At 38.0% G+C, this 25,366-nt stretch overlaps 1 protein-coding gene across 1 annotated transcript in view; it reads right to left on the bottom strand.

Annotated features, from left to right (window-relative positions):
- Nucleotides 1-4,274: 4,274 nt before the first annotated feature.
- DOCK3 (dedicator of cytokinesis 3) overlaps nt 4,275-25,366 on the bottom strand; it is a gene marked incomplete at both ends in the record, with an annotated part of 184,279 nt that continues 163,187 nt past the window's right edge. Inside the window, 6 exons of the mRNA XM_083354955.1 lie at nt 4,275-4,781; nt 6,642-6,724; nt 9,294-9,381; nt 12,956-13,074; nt 23,772-23,911; nt 24,808-24,948. Of these exons, the coding sequence (XP_083211081.1) occupies nt 4,275-4,781; nt 6,642-6,724; nt 9,294-9,381; nt 12,956-13,074; nt 23,772-23,911; nt 24,808-24,948 (1,078 nt within the window). The remainder of the gene's footprint in view (nt 4,782-6,641; nt 6,725-9,293; nt 9,382-12,955; nt 13,075-23,771; nt 23,912-24,807; nt 24,949-25,366) is intronic.

Consider the following 25,366-nt stretch of genomic DNA (forward strand, 5'->3'; position numbering starts at 1 on the left):
TTTCACATGACCATCACAGCATTCCCATGGTCACGTGATCAAAAATTCAGATGCTTCGCAACTGGTTCATATTTATGACAATTGCAATGTTCCAGAGTCATGTGACCTTCTGAAAGCAAAGTCAATGGGGAAACCAGTTTCACTTAACAATCATGTTACTTAATTTAGTAACTGCTGTGATTCACTTAACAACTGTGACAAGAAAAGTCGTAAAAAGGGACAAAACTCACTTAACAAATGTTTAACTTAGCAACAGAAAATTTTGGCTCAATTTTAGTCGTAAGTTGAGGACTAGCTGTATTTTGTGATCTTTCAGTTCCAAATTATGCAATGCTTAATTTCACATTAATCTTTTAAAATATACTGGAAATCTGATTTTATATTTTGCACACAGATATATACACAATGCTTCCTTTAAAAAGCTATCACAAACCTGCGTGGACACGCACCAACATCATAAAAGAAACTGAAAAATAATGGATCCTGAAAATCCTTATTAATGAATCAAAATGGGCCTTCTCCACAGAACTTGGTGATTATGGTAATATGAATGCACTTGGTCTTTGAAACCCTATTTAACATCTACATGGAACCTCTGGGTGAGGTCATCGGTTGGCACTGAATCAAGTATTATCAGTATGCTGATGATACTCAGTTGTAACTCTCTGCACCGGGCCATCCAATTGATACTACTGAGGTAGTCTGCCAGTACCTGGATGCTGGGAGAGTGGTGGAGAAGAACAGGCTTTTTCTCAACTGATGAGATTGACTACCTTTGGCTTTTAAAGCTCCCTGAATCTAGTGATCTTCCATTCTTAATATCGGATGGGGTGACATTCCCACAGAGTTGGTAGTCTGGTAGTCCTCAACTTCTGATTGAGGAACAGATAGCAGTTGTGGAAAAAAGGTCTCTGAATAGAGACATCTTATGTAACAGTTGTGCCAGTTCCTAGATTGGGAGGCAATGCCCTAATAACCTCCCAATTTTCCTTTCTTCTGGTCAATCATATTCAGGTCTTGGAGATTTCCTGAAGTTATCCTGCCAAGTTTTTCCAGTAATGGTTTGTAATTGCCTCCTTCCAAGGCTGAGAGAAAATGAGTGGGCCTAGGTCATCCAGTTGGCTTTGTGCCCAATGCAGGATTAGAACTCAGTCTCCTGGTTTTTAGCCTGATTCCTTAATCACTACATCAAATTGGCTCTCAACCTCCCAATTAGACAGTGGCCTGTTCAGTTCTGGATACAATACAATATGCTCATCTAACACTGCTGCTATGTAAACTTCACTGGTTCCCAGTAGACTTCCAAGTGCAATTCAAGATACTGGTTGTCACCTTATCTACGAGGCATGGAGCCAGATTACTTGCAGTACCGCTACTCCCATTTGTTTCTGCTTGTTCCACTAAATACATCAAGATGGGCATGTTCCAAATCCTCTCAGTGAAACAGTCACTTGGTAGATCCTAGGAAGTGTGCCATCTCAGCACCTCCCTTAAGGAATAATCTCCCTCTGAACATTGAAATAGTTCAATCTTTTTTGCTTCTACAAGTCTGTGAAAACCTGGCTTCTCCTTTAGGCACACAGGCCACAATATCAATGGAGCCTGGTTTCTGTCTGGGGGAGGTGTTGGCAAAGTGTTTTTCAGTGGTCTTGACTGATTTGTGTGTTATACTTTATCTTTTCTTACCACCTAGAGAGCCATTAAGTAGGTCAGCTATATAAATTTATTAAATAAATATTATATGACCTGTTAAAAAATTCAGAATTAAATAAAAAGAAAAAATATATTTAGCATCCAGAATTCAATCCTCTAACCACCACTTATTATAGAACAAGATTCAATGAATTTAAACAAATATTTTATTTAAACATACTTGGGAGTGTGCTACCGCTCTCTCAAACTTCAAAAAGATTATATACTTCAAGTATCCTGCTGGAGTTTTGAATGTGTGAAATTTAGGATGCCTGGATGTTTGATGTTCTAAAATTTGAAACTTAGGTTTTCTACTGTGCTTTTGTAGATATGCTTTTGGGGGCACCAATGGGAAAATGCTGCTAATGGGACCAAGTTAAGAAATGACTGTAAACAAAATTAACTTTTCATGTTATTTCACTTAAGAATTTAATGTGTCTTATGCACACAAGAGACACTGAAGAAAGTAACTGAACAACCTACAAGTAGTCTTGACTTTTGAGCACAATTGGGAGAGGAACTTCCATTTGTAGGTGATGTGATCATTAAATGAGTCGCACCTGATTTTACTATCTTTTTTTTGCTACGTTAATTAAGTAAAAACAGCTTCCCCCATTGATTTTGCACGTGGGAAATCTCTGGGAAGGTCACAAATCACGAACATTTGACCCTAGGATGCTGCAACCATTGCAAATACATGCCAAGTGCCAATCTCCCAATTTTAATCACATGACCCTGGGGATGCTGCAATGGTTCTTAAGTGCAGAGACCAATTATAAGTCAGTTTTTTCAGCACTGTCATAATTTCAGGTGGTTGTTAAACAAACAGTTGTAAGTCAAGGACTACCTGCACTTCCATGAAAAGCAATTTCGGCCACAGGAAGCTGTTGCACATTGTACCCTTGCTTTATTTTTTTTCCCTTTTTTCCTACAAATAATGATTCACTAATTACAGAAATCAAGATTTTAAATTTGATTTTTTTTCTTAGATTCTATTTACATTTTCATGAGCAGAGTTTGACTCATACATTGGCCATTATTTTTTGCTTTTATACTCCTAAAGTCTGCTTCAAAGAAGACCCCTGGAGTACATCTTGAGAGTATTAAGGGCACAAGAAGGAGAATCCATTCTACGAGTGTTGCATGTTCTATTAATGGATAGACATTTTAATTATTTGCCTTTGTGTGAGAAACACTGAGTAAATCCATTGTAGTGAATAGGATCCATTTTCCTACAATATTAAGTGATTCATAATTTAGTTCGGACTTTTGTGGAACAGCCATGAACTTATAAATTTTTTACAATGTGCTTGTGAAAAATGTAAAAATAAATGGAATGTTTACCCTTCCAAGGACTGGGCAAAAACCAAAAACAAATCTAGACCTTAAAGCTTTTCCATTTATATTTTCCATTTTAAGAACCTGGAATGAATTATAAGAAAATGAAGCATTGATTAAAATTCTTCAATTATCAATATAAAACTATTTTGCATTATAAGTTTTCCATATTGCTTAATGTGTGTATTCCTTTCATACATTTTCTGACCAACTTTAGTTACGCTATCAACTACTGCATAATATATGGCACCATGTATCATGGTTCCTTTGGTGATAATGTACAATGGCAACAAGTTAAATTAATTGGTAGAACTAGTTCTTGAATACAAATTAAGTAGCTCCTTCCTCTGTATGTCAATGCCTTTCAATAAGTCACGATTTTAATATCTATATTTAACCCACTGGAACAGGGTTGGGGGGTGTTTGAGGCAAAGATCAAGTATGCACTCAGTTCTTCCTTTTATTTTATTCTAGACTAGATTCCCAGCTGCTGAGTCAGTTATTCCTTCTCCAATCCTGAATTGGCTTTTGGCAACACCATTTTTAAGAATAAAAGAATGCTGGGGCCAAAAGCTTCTTTAGGCACAGCTGGCCAAAAATGGGCTACGGCTTGTTTGAATATACCATAATGAATGAGAAAAAAAATTGAAATAAAAAGTCTAGCAAACTAGAAAATATTTAAAATAGGCAATAGCAAGCGAACGTAAGTCAGATTGCTTCAGCATTCCTGAGGCAGTGCAGGGAGATCACCACAAAAGAGTTCATATGCCCGAAGCCTGAAAGATCCAGTATCTTCAAAAGCAGAATTCACTGTACTTCAAACTTTAAACTGCACCTTCTGGCTTGACATTTCATGGAATCCCCAAAATCCATTTAACACAACAAATAAACACATTCCTAGTGCAACTGCTTCAATTTGTGCACATCTTCAAACCAAAAGCTTGTAAAAATCCCATGCCACTTCCCTGTGCGTCATTCAATTCTTCTGTTGTCTGAAACTGTAGAAGGAATGTAGCATCCAGTGTGGGGAAAAAGAACAAATCCCAAACCACTAAAAACTTGGAAAGTATAAAATTAAATAAAAAGGAAAGCAGCAGGTTTTTTTTACATGCTGGCTCAGTCTCTGATTCCAGTCAATCTCACAGCAGTAGGAAAAAAAAACCAACTTCTTCTCTACTTTTTCACACACTGTTCTGGTTCTAAAACTTGGAATGATCATACAAACTATACTCTGAAAATTCTGCCTACTGCTCGCTGATGCCATGTTCCCATGCCACCCTTGCTTGCTCCTCTTTTGCACAAGTAGCTGGTTGGGCAATTTTGCGATGCAGCGCTCGATATTTTTCATCCTCTTCCAGAATCATTCCCTCTTCTTTATCCATGTTTGGGTGACGGGAATGATACGGTTTAGGGGGCAGAGCTGGAGGGTCCATAGTGTCCTGAGGAATGACTCCAGATGGAGCGGAGTGGCTTCGGCAGGGCTGGGTTTTGAGGGTTTCTAAAACATCCGGTTCTGAGAGACTGTACCTGACAGGGAGATAGGGCGTCTCTAAGTCTTCATCAGTGTTCCACGTCTGGCTAGGGACAGAATCCATGGTGTCTGTTCGAGGAGGGGGCTCAGACGAATGGCCAAAATTGCTTTCACTTAGTGAGGAAACGCCACTGCTAGCGCTACCAGAAAGAGTGGAATTGCTTCCATCCAGGCCAGACTGGGGACTGGTGGGGGATGCAGGTATCGGGTGAAGAGGAGACTATTTAAATGGAAAAGCAAAGCAAAAGAGACAGACACAAACACACACACACACATATATATATATTAGAACATACAAAGAGTTTCATGTATTTCCATGGTGAATACTTTATGTTTGCTCTAGATAAAAGAATATTATTCCTATTTTCAGCTCATTTTAGTGATATTCTTGTTTTTCATGTCAATTAAAAAGAAACATATCTCACCTCCTCTAACCTGTTTGTGATATATATATATATATTGCTCTATATATTTTCCTGAACTGAAAAAAAATCACAAAAAGTGAGCATTTGTATGGGGTAATACTGAGTAAAAAGCACAATATCTACAGCTAAACAAACTGGGCCAAGCAAAATGTCCAAACAAGCATGCATGAAGCAAATGAATTTTAGTTAAATATGTACAATTTCTGGGGAAGACTGCCTTTTGTTTTTAAAGGTAATTTGCTGATAATTTTATTTCTTGGTGAACTGGATGCTATTTGCATACAAAATAGAAGATTTGGCTTTTGTTCAAGTATGGAAAATTTCAAATGACTAGGTTTGGGAGGTGCTTTGCATTTTTTTGTGTTCTTTCATTTAGTGAGCTTGTAAAACATAATAAAATTAAAGTAATAGTGCAAAGAGTTGACTGTTTGCCCAGAAAGTGATGTACGTAAATAGTATTATTAAGTGAACAAGGCTAGTCAGTTATAAAGAAATTAGAACAAAAATTGGTGGAAACTTAACCAAAGATGCCATTTCTACTGTACCTCTACTGTACTTTTCCCAAAAGGTTTCCACAATTTTGGCCACTACTGTACATAAGCATTTAAATTTATGAAAGATGGCAAAAATGGCACAAACATTTTTCCCATTTTTTCATAGGCAACATAAAGATGATTCTAACTATCATCTAGATAGATGCATTTAAGAAGAAAGTTTAAAATGGATAAAGGGGTCAGTTAAATTTGAATATTAGAATATTTACTGAAGAGTTTTAAAAATAATTAAATTTATAAATAATAGATTAATGGGAATGCAGACTGTTCAGAGTTCTAATAGAAAGACAATTGGATTTAGCAAAACAAATCTGAGACAAACCATGTGTTCACAGAATTAGGGATCAAAGAATTAAGGATGAAATCAAAGATATAAGGTAGAACAAAGAGTAAACTTTTTTATTTCTATTTTTGCAAGTCAAGATGGAATTTTTGGGAAATAAACAAATTCTGGAAAACAAAATAGAGATAATAAGCAGACTATTTTCTTTCTAAAGACCTAGTTAAGTATCTCTTTTTGAATCAATATGTTCAAATAACTGGAAATGAAAATATGTGCTAAGAAAAGGCTTATTTTGTCAGTGGTATCTTAGATGTTCAGCTAAGTTTAGAATATACTGTGTATCGCCTCCTTGATTTTGACAGCACAGCTCAGCAGCAAAGATTCCTTTTCCTTCCCTAGTATTAAGCTAGGAGGAAACTTTGGACTCATCCTCTCACATTAGTCTGGAAGCAAAAGCAAAAATTGGACATAATTTAGACTACTATTTATATGAACTTCTTCAAGGTGAACAGCTTATATAAAAGAATAAATAGGAATATTTTATTTTTCTTTTGAACATCCTGGGGATGTGTTTCACTTTTTAGCATCTTATTCTCAAATAACCCAGGAGACCCTTATATGATAGCTTGCAGTTTATAGGTTTCTCTTAGGGATACTGATTTTTTGCTTTTAATCTCTCCAAAAACTGGGTATAACCTAAGCAATACTAGGGTGATATAATATGACAGAGAATGGTTATCCATAAAGTATTTATTTTATATGCCAAAAGAACTGTAACTGACTGGATAGAAGGTTCTGAAATGTGACAAAACATTTACCTTGCGCAATGTTCGTGCAGGCAGCGCTGGGGGAGCGTCATTAAGATGATGGTGGAAGGCATCAAAGTGCAGTAAATAGTGACCTTATAAGGGAAGTCAGATAGGGCAGAATCACTGATCTATTCATACGTCTTAATTTGTGCAATACTGGTTAAAGCAAATGTTAATCCTGACAGTTCAATACCCAATTTCAGAAATCAGTCTTTTTATGTAAATACAGTCTAATATTTTTAATAAACATAAAATGGAAAATAAAAGGTAAAGGCAGCGGAATTTTCCCAACAGCTGATATTGTATCAAGGCTCCCGTGGCAAGAAAATAGGCTCATTAGCAATCCACATCTGAAATCTCAATTACTTTTTGGTACTTGATTGTCCTTGGAAGGATGATAAAAATCTCCTAAGTCATGTTTGTTTTCAAAAATAGCTTGAGCTCAATATATATTTATACATTAAAACCTACAGCAAGACACCAGGCTACCTTACATCATTCAAAAATCCAAGTCCAGTCCCAAAGCACATTCACAGCCCTTCTGAAGTTTTCAAGGTTTAGGTAATTGTCAGCCAAAGAGAACCAGGAAAATATTTTCTTCCAAGAATTCCCTTTCTTTTTAGAGAAGTCACAAAGATGTCTGTGTTGGCCTTCACATGATTTTGTCTGGGCATCATTGAAGGGGTTCTGCTGCAGACCCCCTGACCATTTCCTTACCATGGGTCAAACTTCGGGGAGGCACTGGTGGGACCAGGATGCTCCCAACATGAGCAGGCAGGAATGGCCGGGCCTCCCTGGTTCCGCTGTCCAGGCTCCAGCTGCTCGGTGCTGCTGAAACAGCTGAAGGATGGAAACAGATTGAATTTGGATAATAGTGAAATACAAGTTTTATTGGGACTTGACAGGATTGAAGGCTGACATTTTTATTTCCTTCAGTCTCTGGAGTATTTTGGGACTGGCTCCGTGCTGTTACATATATTTTTCTATCAGATAGGGTAGATGATAGGAAATAATGGATTTTTTTTAACTGAAAGAACAGAACAACTCTGAAAACTAGTAATATATATATTATATATGCTTCTCCCAGAAGAAGGAAGCAGAAGCCACCAGCCTGATGATGACGGATGGGATTCCGTCGAAACGTCGCCCCTACACCTTTAGTTCTACGGGGGGAAAAACCCGAATAACCAAAGATCCAACAGAGCCTGTTACTGTGCCGCGATGACCAAGATAAAGATGTTTTTCATAGCTTCAAACTGTTTTTCAAAACATTCTCAATAATCATGACACTAATCAAAGAGTATTTCATCAAATACAGTTTATACTGATCTGTAATTACATTCCAAATTAGATCCTTTCTAAAAAACTTGTTTTAATAACTATCCACAAGATTTTTCATTGATCATGTCTGAAGAATTGCTTCTTTGACTGCTAAACAACCAGCACAATCTTAGGTGAATCTGATACAGCACATTAGCCAAAGTCTTATATATCAGCACTTTGTCACTTGAAGGAGAGTACTACAGTTGAAAAAGATGACAATTTGCAGCCTTAGAACCTAGTCCATTTTCACAACCATTTTTTCACAAGTCCATTTTTAAAAATCAAAATATAGTTGCTTTCTATTTTAGCAGGTTTTCTGCTCCTATCATGAGCTAAGCTGATTTTGCCACACTTTCAAGCCATTTTTTTTATCTAAAGGCAATATGTTTGAACTCAAAAGTAATTTGAGACAATTCTTTTAATGTGCATTTTTCTTTAAACTCTATGTTGTGCTCTGGGGCCAGATTCCATAGTTCAATAGTCTCAATCCCTATTTAGCAAGTCTCTTAACTGAAGAACATGATTAAGAGAGCAAAATTAGAGATTAGAGTACAGAATCTTGAGAATTTAAGTTAGATCCCTCCAGTCCTCATTTATTAGTGGCTTTGGTAAGAAGAATCTCTTCAAAAAAATTTTTTCCCAAAAAATGTTTTCATGGTGGACTAAGTCTATTTACTTGACAAACCCTTGATGAAATCCCCCATTTGCTATTTTTTTGGATTCAGAGATACTCTTCTTTCTTTCTCAGCATCAGCACAATCTCTTATACCATCAGATGCCATTTCTGTTTCATAGTTTATTTGAAAATCTCTTGTTTGCTGTTGTACAACTGATTTTAACTGCTATTTACAGTGGAGAATTAAATGGTACATCTGCAGGAAACCAAGATTCCAGCAAAATCTGACAGATAAAGCATGTGTTGTGATATGGCAATACGAACATTCTTCCCTACGTATTTGTGTGGCACATCACAATGCAACTACAAAAAGAGTGCAGTCACATCTAATCATTTGCTCACTGCCCAACTTGGCCATTTATTGTATTTTAGTATAGATCAGACCTGTCAAACTCGCGATGTCACATGACTATTTATTTATTTTGAAAATTCCAATTTGAATATATTTTTGTTTGTATGCATTAGTGATGCTTCAGAAATTATTTCCTTAACAATTGTTTTCTGGAGATATTATCTGGATAAAAAGTATGATATATAAACTTAACAGATTGGTGATAAGATTATTTTGTATCAGATAAAATGAAATACTATTAATATCAAGCTTACAAAGGAAAAACAGTAACTGAATGTATAAAACATATATAAAATAGAGTAGACAATACCTTTTTCAGCAACAGATAGATTAGGATCACTGCAGGGTTTGCACGGCCCAATTACCTGCTGGAATAAGGCTCTCTGGAAATTTGGATGCTAGGAAAGATAAAATGCAATTCAAGACTATTGAAAAAAAATATTCCATATAACAAATGCAGAATCATAGGATTAATTAATCAAATATCCTTTTTGCAATGAAAGATCTCATTTGCATATCATGTTCAGGTCTCAAATGGTTAAATAGCAAATGCATTATCTTAGAAATTCCTATGGTGACAGAACAGAAATCCTGTGTCTGAAGCCTTGAAGATAAGGCAGCCAGTTAATCCAACTAATGCTAGTGATTTCCTGGCTATATCACATCATACCAATTTATTCATTAAGGCTGAAGTTGAAGCCAAGCAAGACAGAGGTGTGTTCTTTTTCAGTGAGATTCTCTGCCAGCTCTGGTGTTATATCTCAAAGAAATGACACTGCCCCCATGGGAGCAGGTTCATGATTTGAGACCTTCCTTGATTTCTAGCTTCAACAGGGGGGGCCAATGGAGGCTATGGTGATGTGAACCTCAGCCAAACATTGGCTCGTGCACAAGCAGTAGCTCTTCCTGGAGAGAAGACTTTGTGACAGACACTCGCTTGTACTCTCATTGCAAGCCAATTAGATTACTACAATGTATTCTACATGGGGCTGCCTTTAAAGACTTGAAGAAAACCAGTTGGTTCAATATGCAGCACCCATGTAGTAACTGGCACTAGGTGTCATGTGCACAAATTCATATTGTGTGCCTACTGTACCTGTTCCTGGATTGTGAAGCTCTACTCACAGTCACTCGTGCCCTCCTCATCTCCTGAATGGACTAGTGTAACATGCTCTAAATGGGGCTGCTCCTGAAAAGTATCTGGAAGCTTCAGCTGGTGCAAAATGGAGTAATATGGGCAGTAATGGATGTTCCGAGAAGGATTCACATTATACTTCTCTCCATGAGCTGCACTGGTTGCCAGTTTGCTTTTGGGTATAGTTCAAGATAGTGTATTTGACCTTTAAAGCTCTATGTGACATGGGGCCAGATTATCTGAGGACCAGTTACTAACTTCTATCAAGGAGCTTCATCAAGAGGCCTGCTGCAGGTCCCATTTGCTAAGGAATTCCATTTGATGGGTTCCCGGAATTGAGTCCTTTCTACTATGGCACTTACCCTCTGTAACATTCCTTCCCTCAATACCTTACAGCCTTTTGGAAAGCCCACAAAATATAGTTTTCCCATCAGGCCTGGGGAATCCCCTGGCAGCAGTTAGTTGAACCATGTATAACAGACATGTCAAACACAAGGCCCAGGGGCCGGATGCGGCCCGCGAAGTGATTTCATGTGGCCCGTGAAGCCATGCTGGAAACAGTAAGGGAACGGCCCCCGCTGTCTTGGCCCCGACCCAGGTTGGCCAGGAGCCAATGTACAATTTTGTGGTGGTCATGTATGCTGAAATACATTCAGTCTTAGCTCCACAAGGCCATCTGGAAACAGCGAGGAACCGGCCCGTGCTGTGTTGGCACTGCCCCCTCGGCGCATGCTGGGGAGGTATCACCCTTTGTGAGGAATGAAGAAATGCACCAACACCTGGAAGTGGCCAGCAGATGGCCCTGCCTACTTTGGGCAGGCTAGGGGTTGGGGAGCATTGTGCTTCTCTTCAGATTCATGCCACCCGGTTCAGCCTCTCGGCACTGTGAGTAGAGCACTCTGCTACCTGCCAAAACCAGGCAGGCTAGGGGCTGGGCAGCATTGCGCAGGTAACATGGCATCCCCTCCCATAGAGCCCACCAAGCTGGATATGTGAAGTAGGCGAGGGCCATGTGCTGGCCATTTCCAGGCAATGGTGCATCTCTTCATTCCTCACGAAGGATGACACTTTCCGAGCTGTGTTTCTTGCCTGTTTTTCTCCCTCCCTCATCTCAAATATTTTCCCACCACTCTGTTCTTTGGAAGGAAGGAAGGAGAGGGAAGGTCTGAGGGAAGTCCTACCTTAGTCCTGCCCTGCTGCCCTTTCACCATCCCCTTGCCCCCTCCTCCTGGCCTATCGTGGGGTGTCTCCCATCCTATTGCTAAGGAAGCTTTGGATACAAAGCCAGGTCTCCTCACATGGAGAAGGAATGGGCCTCCCTCTTGATTTTGCCCTCGTACCCATAATGAGCAACCTGGCTAAGGAGAGGAAGCACAGCAGCAGCAGCAGCAGCCTTGAGGAGGAGGTAAATGCAGCTGGGCACCCCCTTGGGGAAGTATGGCTGGGCTTAGTGCCGTGGGTGCTTGAGGGCTGGGCTAGGCATTTGACCTCCATGCCACCATCCAGCCCCCCTCCCCCGCATGGCCTGAGAGGAACAGTGAGGCTCCTCCGGTAGACCATGCCTTGGCACTTCCCTGGTCCCATCTCCTTCTGCCAGAGACCCTCAGATCTGTCCCACTCCTGCCCAGGCCCCCATAGGCACCCTTGACGCAAATGATGTAGAGCTGGCCATGCCCACCCAGTAGGCCACGCCCACCCTGGCCACACCCAGCCGGCCCCCTAAGGGCAACCGCAATGCTGATGCGGCCCTCAATGAAATTGTGTTTGACACCCCTGATGTATAACATCTTAATTAACTCTCTTGAAATATTGTTTTTATACTTATGTTAATTATTTAATAATTTTAATTGGTTTTTATGTTTGACTTTAATATTTTATTGTACATCATCCAAAATCATTTTGTGTGAGATGGGTAGGCATATTAATTTGATAAATAAATTATACCTTGTTACAGGTCCTGAATTGGTAGCCAATGGTTTTCCAGAAGTACCGGTAGTTTAAAGCAATGGTTTTAACTCATAAAGCCCTATATGTCTTGAAGAGTGTATACTATCAGCATGCATGTGATAGTATAATACATTTATACTTAAATTACAAGCAGTAAGTGACAATATACCTTTGCTGATAGATAATGGAATGTAGAATTAAATCCTTTAGTAAGATGCTGAATAAAACAAAACAGCTGAAGACAGATAATTGGGTGCAAGAGTAATTATGACATGAAGGAACAGAGAAAATCTCAAGCATATCTCTTTTTGGAGACGAGAGTACCTTCATTTGCAGCAGAAAAAGAACCTTTCTCTCTCTCTCTAGACGTATATGTCTCTAGACTCTGCATTTCCCTCCCCTACAACCACAGTGCCTGGCAAGGAAGACTTCCTATTCTTCCAGGTTGATTTGAAGAGTGGCTGTGCTTTCCTGTCAAGTGACTTCATGATGTGACAAAAATAAGGAAGGGGTGATGGCACTGCTGGCTGATTTTTCTCCCACTATTATTGATCCGGTCAGAGTTGTAGCTGTAGCAAGGATGGCAGTGAGGACACTTGTGGCACCTTCCAGAAACACTTCCAATAGCATGGAAGAGTGAAACCAGTGACTGTGTAGAAATGTCCCAAGACTGGCTTTTAGCAAAATATATACTAACCTTTGCCCAAATCAGGAAAGTATCTAATTTCCTGTAGGTAATTTTTAAGACAACTCCCCACATATAGGAAAATGTTTTTAAGCTAATTGTGTCAGAGCTGATATAATCTAACTCACAAAGATACACACATATATGCAGGTACATGGGTATGCATGCATACACATACAAAGACACACACGCACACATACTTTACCTGTCCATTTTCCATGATAGCTGTAGGATACATAGCACTGCTAGGCCGATCCCGGTGTGCTGGTAGTAGCATCATTACTTCTCGATGATGACGGTATTTATCTGGTAGAGAGGGAGAGCCTGTAAACGAGTCAGAGCAATCACGTACACATGACAAAACACAAAAGGTTCTCTTTCATCCAGTTCTTTCATCTTCCGGAGATGTATAACTCACAAACATTTACAACATTTCAAATATAAGATGGCAATGAGAGAGTGGGTAATTATGGGAGGTGATGAGGAATCTTGTGGTGAACAAAGATGACATTGGCAGAAAGTGACCAACCGAATGAAACTACAACAGACAAGGAGATAAGAGTGGGATTTTTAAAGGAATTTGAAAGTTATTTAATAAATGTAATATACCCTACATCACAAAATGGCAGAGAATTATGCCATCATTTTTCATCAGCTTATCAAAGGGGGTTTGGGTGGCTTGAAGAACCATCAGGTTAGAGCAGCTGGGTTAATAAGTCAATGAATTCTATAACTCCATTTTTACTGAAATAAAAATCTTTCTGGTACATCTGCCAGCATTAGCTTCAGTGGCAGTGTGACTGTCTAAAAAAGGCCTGGGAAACTAGATGTACCAGATACTTGTGCACTTGGTTGGCCACTCTGAGAACAGATAGCTGGTTGAGATGGGCCAAAGGTCCAATTCAGCAAGGCACTGCTTATGTTATTAGTTACCTTTCTACATTTATATAATTTCATTTTAAAAATATTAACATATTTGACTGAACAGGAAGGAATACTACATGTTCAGCTTTGGCATATATTTTATACAGTTCATCTCACTCAAACAATACTGTGTTTCCCCTAAAATAAGACCCACCCAGAAAATAAACCCTAGCCTGATTTTTTTGGGTAGACCAAAAGAAGCAGTTGGTCTTATAGGCAGGCTTTTGAACCTCTAGCATTCCACTCAGATGACGTCGGCAGTTAGCCGACGAAAGCTAAGTTTATTAAACAGTTGTTGGTTTTTTTATATATATATATATTATCCCGTTGTTCGACTATTTTTCATACACACACACACACACACACACACACACACACACGTATAAAGTTAGGGCTATAAGTTCAAAACAAATTTATTTTTCCCCCTCCAAAAAATTAAGCAGTTAAAAATTAATCTGAAAATATTAAAACACTATTATAGCCAATTCTATCTTTAAACTGGCAGAACAGCATCCACAAGCATAGAAGCCCAATAGCATCTATGGGCTTTATCAATTTGCATATTTTCAAAACTATTCCAGAGGGTTGGCAATATATGAAAGCACTGTAAGAGACTAATTTTTAGATTTTCCACTTTGATAGAAGTTTGTTGGAAAATTGCAGTTTTTCTACTCTTCAAAATGTATGTTGACGTGTATAGCTTTTGAAAATTTAATTTGGGGAAAATGGTTACATTGCTCACCAATCTCCCAAATGATTAAATTTTCTGAATTTTTTTTAGATATTTATATTGTCTCTAATTTATGCTTAGGTTTATATCAACAATGATAATGAACTGAATAAGTACACTTGCTACAAGGGCTATGACTGCCACTTGGTAAATTTTCCAGAACTCGGAATGTTGGAGCCTTTCCAACGGATCTGTCTAAAGCTGATCTGGCTTTCACATCAATAGAAACATAGTATGTGTCCTGGGTCCCAGATATACCCCCTGACCATTTTATAATAAACAAGATTCTCTGTTGTGCCGAGATGGACAGGTTAACATACATTTTAAAAGATAAACGTGAATCACTATATAATATAAGTTAGAACAAATGTTTTGCATGGCTTAAAAGAAGGTTCAATTTAGGAGACGAGTGATGAGATCGCCCACTTAATTGACCTGTGTAATTTATTAGGCTTACAAGGTTGACAAGATATGACCAATGGTAGTTTTGTTTTTCTTTTAATGATAAGGATATTCTATGTATTGGAAAGTTTAGCTGGGATGATATATTTTTTGTTAATAGGAGAGTAGATATAACTCTTGGTCTGTTTTGTTTGTCTTCCATGGTTTGTGTTATGTGATTATATGGTTTGTGTCTTTAAACCCCTTGTCCCTTCCCCTATGTATTATTCTGTTGTCATTCTTATTGTAAATAATTAATAAATATTAATTAAAAATTTCAAAAAGCACATGGCTCTAAGACAGTTACTGCCTTAACCTAATCTGTAAAATGTAGTTGTGCAGCTTTTGGTATTGGAATTGGTGGTTAGCGGGGAGTCTCTCACCTGGAATATTTGTTTATTTAATATATTATTCTTGTTAAATAGGGATAGGAAAGTTTATAACTATTTGTAGACTCATTTTGTAAACGGGAGGAAAATTTATCAGTTTTTCTTCTTCCTCAGTAAGCAGCAGGGGTGGATTCTATCAGCTTAATGTTAAATTTATTTGATATTTGGGTTATTTTTTTCCTTTTTTATACACAATTTATTTTACTTTTTTGTTGTTAGGTTTGGAAGTATGTTTTTCTATTATTATTATTATTATTATTATTATTATTATTATTATTATTATTATTATTATTACTTTGCACTTTATTCTTGTTATCTCTCTGTCTATTTTGCTCATTTTTTTCCTGTGCACTAATTCGGAAACTACTGAATCAAAAAAGAGGACCATTTTCAAAGTAAACGAACATGTAAAAAGTAATATTGTAAGTAACAGAACTTTGTAAATCCTAACCATTTGGACAAGGTTTAGATGTATTCTCTTACTAGGGAAAACAAAGGTATTGGCATCTTTTTAAAAATAACAGCAAATAGAATATCTAAGTTCCTTGTTATCAGATGTTTGCGGATAGCTCAGAGATATACTGGATGGATGCTTCATAAATATATGCATCTCTGATCATACAAAATACGTACTTCCTGTATTACTTTTAGGCCGACATACTGCAAAAGAGCAGCACACTCACATTTAAATGGGGAAAAAGGTTCAATCATTTAAAGTTGTAAATACAATGGTATGCACACAGGAATCGGATGGTTGTTTGATCCATAAACAAAGATATCAGAGGCATCTTTCAATCAATATGTTTGACTCTGTCAATTACACAGTTCCTCTATTGCAATAACTGAATTATCAGGGAAGCAGTTTTCTCATCAATTAAATACCAATATTCAGTACAAAAATAACATCAAATCTTTACAACAGATGTCTTTGATAAAGATGTTGTATAGAAAAATAATAATCTATAATCTATAATTAATAATCTAACTGTTGTACAATAAAATTGGCAGCTGGAAATGGGATATCTGGATAATTTTGTTAATGCCACTGGACAAGCATCTGAAAGAAGTGATCCTAGCTTTAAGAGAGGCTACGATAAGGAAATGATGTGATTTACTATATAATTAGAATATTTTCTTCTTGAAGTTTTGAATTAAATACTCAGGGTTTATAAACAATCAGCGTGGTTTGATTGTCAATATCTCTGAGCAAGGCGGGTAGTTCAAAAATGTGAAAAATAAATAAACATTTATTTTTAAAATTAAATTTGATTTTGCATATCCTGCCTCTTTTGGGATCACCCTTCCAATAAAATATAAAAAATATTCTTAGTGCTGTGGCATTGGAGTTTTGTTGGGTATTATGAACATATCAACATATAATCCTGCACATAGGAATGCATGAATATGTGGTACATTCATATTGCAGTAAAGCTTGAAATGGTATTTACTACATATATTGAAATTAAATGACAGCTGATGGCCAAAAATATAGCATGATTCTGATCTACAGCTGACAACATTTGAAAAGAATAAATGACTATGAGAACATGAAATGCCTCTACTAAAAGATAGTATTAATAGTCTCTCAGCGACAGTCACGTACACAAAACTTGGCCATTCATGCATTTAATTTACATATAATCATTACATACAGACATAAGTGTGTGTGTACATGTGTGTACTCGTGTGTGTGTGTGTGTGTGAGAGAGAGAGAGAGACGCTACACATAAATCTTTAAAGAGTACAAAACTGTATTACAATGTGCCTTCTACATGCAAATATGGTAAGATAGGAACTGCCATTACTACAGCCTGTCCACAATTCTGTAAACAAAATAATCCTCAGACAGCTTCAGTAGAAGTAATATATAATTCAGCCAATTCAGATACAAGCAACTTAAAATGTTTGATTTCATTGGATCAACTGCTGTCTTAAATGCCCTCATTTGCAGTATGCACAGCAACATCTGAGTGGATGACTTTGCTAACAGCAGAAAGAAATATGCATCTTTTCAACCAACCCTAACCCTAATAAAATCATTACTTTTATTCAGGTGTATGTATGTCATATACATTTATCATTTTGGGAAGTCACATCACAACTTGCGCGGCTGAATTCTGCACCAGTTGAAGCCTCCGAGTGGTCCTCAAGGGCAGCCCCATGTAGAGGGCATTGCAGTAGTCTAAGCGGGAGGTCACAAGTGCATGAGTGACTGTGCGTAGGGCATCTTGATCCAGATAGGGCCACAACTGGCGCACCAGGCGAATCTGGGCAAAAGACCCCCTGGTCACGGCTCCTATATGATCTTCAAAACTGAGTCGTGAATCCAGGAGGACGCCCAAGTTGCGAGCCCTATCAACAGGGGGTAACACCTCATCCCCTATTGTTAATGATGGAGAAAACTGGTCAGCCCGAGATGACGGTATGAACAGCCACTCAGTCTTGGCAGGATTGAGACGAAGCCTGTTTCTCCCCATCCAAACCCGGACCGCCTCTAGGCAACGGGACATCACGGCGAGGGCATCACTGGGTTGGTTAGGGGTGGAAAGAAAAAGTTGGGTATCATCAGCGTACTGGTGATACCCCACCCTGAAACCACGAATGAGCTCACCCAGCAGCTTCATGTAGATGTTGAACAGGAGGGGAGAGAGGACCGACCCCTGAGGGGCTCTACAAACGAGAGATCTCGGGGTGGACCTCTGTCCTCCCGTCAACACCGACTGCGAGTGGCCCAGGAGGTAGGAGGAGAACCACCATAAAACAGCGCCCCCCACTCCCAGCCCCCTGAGACGCCGCAGTAGGATACCATGGTCAATGGTATCAAAAGCCGCTGAGAGGTCTAATAGGACTAGAACAGAGGAACAACCCAAGCCCGCCAGAGATCATTCACCAGCACGACCAATGCTGTCTCCGTGCTATGCCCGGGCCTGAAACCCGATTGGTACGGGTCAAGATAATCAGTTTCCTCCAGGAATAGAGGGAGCTGATGCGCTACCACACTCTCAACAACCTTCGCCAAAAAGCGAAGGTTGGAGATAGGACAATATCCAAAATCGCCGGGTCCAGGGCAGGCTTCTTGAGGAGGGGCCTCACCACTGCCTCTTTCAAGGCGGCAGGGAAAACACCCTCCCTCAAAGAAGCAGTTATTACTGCCTGGAACCAGCCTCGTGTCTCCTCCCGGGCTGCATAAACCAGCCAGGAGGGGCACGGGTCCAATAAACAGGTGGTAGAGCTCAGCCTCCTCATGATCCTGTCCACCTCATTGGGGGTCATAGGATCAAACTCAGTCCAGATAATACTCTCAAGACTGCTCAATTCCTCCCCGTCAGACTCTGTCCAGTCAGAGTCCAAGCCGGCCCGAATCTGAGCAATTTTATCCATAAGATGATGACTAAACTCCTCGGCCTGCCCTGCAAGGGCTCCTCCCTCTTCTCCCGATGAAGGAGAGAGAGAGTAACCCGAAACAGGGCAGCCGGGCAATTATCTGCGGACGCGATGAGGGCAGCAAAGTAATTAGACTTCGCCGTCCTCATTGCAGCGAGATAAGACCTCGTAAAGGCTCTTAGCCGCAATCAGTCAGGTTCAGACCGGCTGGATCTCCAACAGCACTCTAGACCCCGTCTCTTATAATTATTATAAGAGGAAAACAAATTATATGAACTGAATACCATCCTGTGTTTCTGAGCGAAGAAATGAGATGAAAAATATTTCAAAGATATTTTGAAACATATTTGTTCTAAAGCATTTGTTCCATTTTCTAGATGCACATAAAACTTAAGACTCGTAAGTCTCTATATAGCTAACATAAAGCTAAATTTGTGGCATACATTTTCACTGTGAACTCAAAATCTCACAATTCATTATCTCTCATTTTGTACAACTGGTATTCCTTATTCCTAAATAACTTTGTTATATACAACAAATATGTATTGATAGGTTCATATTTACTAAATTTCTTAACGTTCTTTTAAATACAAGTCTAATATTAATCTTCTACTATATAATTCTGATTATTTATGTAATTATTTATAAATGTGATTTGCTGCTTAGGCGGAGGAAAGAAAAGTCCGATAAAATAGCATGAATTACCAGATTGTTCCCACTATGACCATAGCAAGGAGCCATTTTGAAAATATATTAACTACATTTAAATATTGCTTTCAAACAGAATTAATGTATCTTTGCATGAAACGTTCCTATTTTAACTTCAGATGAAATCTTATATATAAAATATGAGGCCATGGCAAACAGTGCTTCTCTAGCATTAGTCCACAGGACGAATCATTACAGAAGGTCACTGGTCCTCCTTTTCAATAAATTCATGTTAGTGAAGTCATGATCTTATTAACAATAAATATGGCACCCTATTATGTAGCGTGTGAAGGAGTAAGGACTTCAGGTTTTTTGTATTTAGATTTATGAAACAAATATATGAATGTTTATTTAATATCATTGATATTACATCAGTTGCTAATTAGTTGCTAATTACAGATATGTACTAGAAATTTCATCTCAGTATTGTCATCCAAGAATAGCTAGCGCTTGTAGAATCCTTATGGAAGTTTTATCTGTGCTCTAAGTTCAATTCTGAAAGAAGGGTATGTACTAGATTAGAAATTCATAACTAGCATTTGTGAGGGAAAAGATTATATGACTTCTTACACTGTTAGTAAATAGCATTTTGAGTTATATTTTAGAATGCCAATAAATTAATCTGTGAAGCAAAGCTTCTTAAAGTTGCTTTATGCATCATGTTTTACTACTCTAAGAACAGAATATAACTATAGAAAATGGATTAATACAGGATACTTTTTATTTCAGTGGTACGAATTTAGAATATACCAGCATTTCGCTAGATAGTACTACTTTCAATAGTACTTTGAGATTTTTGTAAACTGCAAATGAAACAGCTTGACACATTATTTTTATTCACTAATATTTACTTCATGAAATAGAATAATATGCCAGGAAGAAAAGTATTCTTTTAATTTGAATTTCATGTCATGCTGGCTTATGAAAGGGCCAATCAAAATACTCAATATTTTGCTGGAAATTAAGAAATTGTTGGAAAAGTGTAGTGACTGACATATCGTTTAGGCCAACAATGATCCTTGATATCTCTATTCAGTTAGTCAAGGCTCAGTAACAATTTCTGAAATCACGGTGGAATCTATCGACACTGAATATATACAGTGAAACCTGCTGATGAATGTGGCACATTTTCTGACTGAACGGGGTATGCTGCCACAAGCTAACAGTCTTAACAGACAGGCCAAGGACTGAAAGAGTCATGGAGACCAATCTCTCTTCTCACCTCTAGAGGTGGTCCCTCCAGGACAGAGATGAGGCACATTGGTGGGGGCAGTGTGGGAAAGCTTGCACTGCTGCCGCCCAGGCTGTATCTGTTCTGTGGATAAATAGAGGGCTTCAGCCTCCAGAGTTGTCAATCCAGCACCCTTCAGCACTAAATTAAAAAGAATATAAATAAATATAAAAGAACTGAGGTAGATTGGCAAAGCTAGGCATTTGAAACATGAATTGTACCTTGCTTTAGTGCCAGTGCTTATTTGACGTATAAAATCATTAAAATAAAAAAGCACAAATGAACGAACGAAAACCTTGCTATTTTTGCACCAGGATCAATATGGTTTGCTAAACAATATCATCCTCCATGGTGGTTTCATAAAAATACATTATTAATGAAGCATCAAAATGATTTTAATTTTTCTATTTTACTATTTTCTAGAATTTCAAATTGTTTATCAGTTACTCTGGGGACACTGTTTAAAAATAAATGATAACATTTCAGTATATGTCATAAACATATACTGAAGTACATAAACATTTCTTTCTATATGAAGCTAAAGGAATAAAAAGTGATCATTTTGTTTGCTTTTTAATTCTTTTTGAGGGAACTGCTGATTTATTTATTAGCTCTCCATTAAACAGATTGTCTGGTCTCTCTAGAATGAAACAGTAGGAAAGCTTTTTGAAAAATTCAGCATATACAAATCCAATATGTTACCAGCAGTTACAATAGTATTTTTCTGCAAAATGCATACTGCAAACTGCATAGATTGATACAATTAGTTTACAAGTATGAGGTTACATATTTATTTATCCCCATTATTATTATATCATCTTACTAATGTTAAATACTTTTGCATCCATTTATATGTAATGTTCAGTCCAATATAAAAGGAATTGTTACATCTGGTACATGATGAAAAGAAAACAAAATTATTTTTAATGGCATGATTTGTCAATAAAGTTCCTCTGGAAAATAAAAAGCAATTACTTTTTTAAAAAGTGGGGAATGTTACTCAGAAGTGATGTAAAAACAAAGAAACTGTTACTTTCTGATTATATATTATACAGTTTACATATATCTATCCCAAAATATTATCTCAGTGCAAGAAATTCATGTTTAGCTCCTTCAGTTAATGTATACCAACTATTTACTGCCCCTATATTTAGAAGACTCATCTTTTTCTGACAATTTACTTAACAGTAAAAGATCAAAAGGGGTGTACTGTAGACCAGGAGCAACAAACATTTTTAGGACTGGTAGAAGCTTTTATAATTTTGAGACCAAAGTAGTTGATCAGCAGTGCCCAACTTTCCGGCTCTGCAGACCAGCAGCGGCAGTGGCAGAGAGGGGGAGGAGGTATGGTTCTGCAAGAGCAGCGGGTGAGTGTGTACATGTGCAGCTCATGCAAATGGAGCTTTGCACGCTTGTCCACTGCTCGCAGAAGTGGAGCTGTGCACACTTGTTTGCTCGCCCACTACTTGTGTGGCCCAGTTCCAAATGGCCCATGGCCCAGTACCAGCCTAGGGCTGGGGACCCCTGTTATGGATAGTCTTGCAAAATAGTTTCTGGGAATAGAAGACTTCTGCAAAATGGCTATCATAAGAGGTATAACTAACTACATTTTGTCAGAAATCTACATGCTACTCCTATAACATCTCTCATAGGATGCTTCCTATCACCTATACATATTTTGCTCCTTTTTTCTGTGCCCATTTGCAAAAAAAAAACCTCAGCTAAAACCTCCAGATATATTTATATTTGAAGAAAGCATAAGGGTCCTGGGAACCCTGGAAAATTAGAATGATTTTGGATGCTACCATTTCACTTTGTAGCATTACATTGTCTAAAGTTTTATATTAAAGATTATTTTCAATCTAAGTCAGGTAGAACACAGAGCATGTTGAATGCCAAGGGACATCACACTGGGCATGTTAGTACCTTGGGGTAAACTTTTGGGAACCAAAGCCATGAGACTTTACAGAATAAGATGGCACGGAAAAAAAGTGACTTATGACCGGTTTCCATATTTACAACAATTGCAGCTTACCCATAGTCACGTGATCAAAATTTGGACACTTGACAATGACATGTATTTATGATAGTTGAACTGTCCCGAGATCATGTGATTGCCATTTGTAACCTTCCCAGACAGCGTCTAACAAAGACAATGTGGGAAGCCAGATTCACTTAACAAACACATGATTCACTTAACAACTATGGCAAAAAGGTCATAAAGTGGGGCAAAACTCACTTAATGAGTGCTTTGTTGTAAGTCAAGAACTATCTGTGATCTCTTTTTGTACAGTGCATATTTCAACATTTTTTTTCTTTTCTAAGTATTATATCAATTATTGAGAAGGTCCTTTTTGTTTCTTTCTATCTATCTAAAGCTTCTCAATAGTGAGAAGAGTTTTTTATATCTCCCAATCCCCTCTCTAATTGCTTTTGTTTGGGTAGAATTAAACTGCAAGGCTGATAAACATAGCACAATCAGTCAGATTATCTCAGACATACTCCCAATTTTATTTCTATACTTCAGAATAATAGAATAACAGAGTTGGAGGGACTTTGAATGTCTTCTAGTCCAACCCTCAGTCAGGCAGGAAACCCCAGGGCTTTTTTTCTCATAGAACGCTCAGAATGGAGTTCCGGCACCTATTTTGGATGGAACCTTGTAGGGTAGGCAAGGTGGGTTGTATGACATGTGTGAGTTCCGGCACCTTTTTCTTTTACAAAAAAAGCACTGGGAAACCCTATACCATTTAAGAAAAATGGTTGTCCAATCTCTTCTTAAAAACTTCCAGTGTTGGAGCACCAGTATTGGGATTCAGCCGGTTCGCACCATTTCGACAGAACCGGTATCTAATTTTTTGTTGCCCAGGCCCAAAATGGACTTCCAGAAGAGGCATCCACACAGAGAACTGGTTGTTCACATATCTGAATCCCACCACTGTGGAGCACCCATAGCTTTTGGAGGCAAAACAGTGATCTGATGTCAGAAAGATATAACATTGAAATCTCCTGGATATCCCTTTGTCCTGTTCTAAGAACAGAACCCCAAAATACCCTATAGTGTCCAGGAAATCTAGGCAGAATATGGTACTGCAGTTGAAAGTCACTTTCTGTGAGATGGCCTGTTATAGAAATTTAATAAATAAATAAAAAACAATTATCTCAGCCATTTGTAGGACTTTGCATTACTTTATCTTAAACGCCTCATTCATACCTCTTGCACTAGCAGGTGCAGAGTTGATCATTTGAGATGGCGCAGAATGGGTAGAGCTCAAGCTTGAGGTGGAAGGACTGGCCTGGGAATAAGCAAAAACAACCCTGATAAGTAAGTTCAAATATTTATTATTAAGGAGCCTGTGATGTATATGACAACATTAACAAGATGAAGGACTTGGGGGAAAATAGATTATTTATTTTAAATACTTATAATGCCACCCATCTTATTTGTCATATCCTTCGGTGGCTCACAATTTGCTTCATAGCACCTTTATCTTGCATAATTAATACAATTCATATCCAATATTGCAAAATATACCCACTAGCGCTTTCCATGCAATTTAAAAGAAATCTACATTCCTTTAACTTTATACTTCAAGTTATTATTTGTACACTCAGGCATATAGGACTGCACTATTTGGGCCAGTATAAAATTTTCAAATTCTTCAAACAGAGTAACCAGGTATAAGAAGTTTATCCATCCACGACTCTAGAGAAGCAATAAAAAGGCAAAAGGAACAGCAGAAAGAAGCTTTTGGTAGCTCTGGAATATTCATTTTACCTCAGCAGGTGCAGAAACCTGGAAGGATCTCACAAAGGACAAATAACGGAATATAATGTCTTTGTCATCAAGACTGGTACCATGGAGCCCTTAGATCAGGGGTGTCAAACTGCCGGCCCGTGGGGCGGTTTCATCATACCGAAGCAGCACCCACCCTATTGCCAGCAATGCAAAAAGAGTTGCGATATGTCATGACACGTCACGTGACGTGGCGAGTTGGACACCCGTGCTTTGGATAGAATCCTTTGGAGAACTGTGGCTCCGAAGAAAGATATTTTGCCTAAGGCCTCATAGGCAAGTTAATGGCATAAGACAAGGTGTTAATTGAGATTTCTCAGTTTGTAGCTCAGTCTATTACCTATTATGCTACAGTAGTAACTTCTACAAGCACATTGTATGTAATCTATAGTTTTCTGTAAAATAGTCATGAATTATATATACTGCTTGCAATGTGTTTCTAGTATATTTGCATGATACCTGCATGTGGTACACATCCTCTGCGTTTTCTCCAGCAGAACTGTCTGTTAATATAACCATATTTCCTGTTTCACTTGATGTATGGGAAGAAAGGGAAGATGACGAGTGTCGGACCGTACCCAGCATATTCAAAGGGCTACAAAAAAAATACAAAACTGCTATTAACAAATATTTTCTTAGGCTTGTTTAATGAAGAAAATTTCATGCTGAAACATGCAGAACTTTGAATTCTTATACAGGTCTGTTCGTAACATGTACAGACAAGCATTTTTTATTTCTGCATGGAAAACATTAGCAAATTAATACAAACACACACACACACACGTTCCCAAATGGAAATAGTTAAAACTAGCGATATAAATATTTTCATCATACTATTCTCTTTTGGAATAAACAGCAGAAGATGAAGAAAAAAGTAGTTACTGTATTCTATCCAGATATTGTCTTTTCTTTTTTAAACTAACAATCTCTCTTTTCCAAGTTCTCATCAATTCTATCTAACCATCTTTCTACTTCCTCTCAAAAATATTAATTCCTTGTTCGTATATTATTTT

This window comes from Vipera ursinii, assembly GCF_947247035.1.
Source record: "Vipera ursinii genome assembly, chromosome: 2".
Taxonomy (NCBI): Eukaryota; Metazoa; Chordata; class Lepidosauria; order Squamata; family Viperidae; genus Vipera; species Vipera ursinii.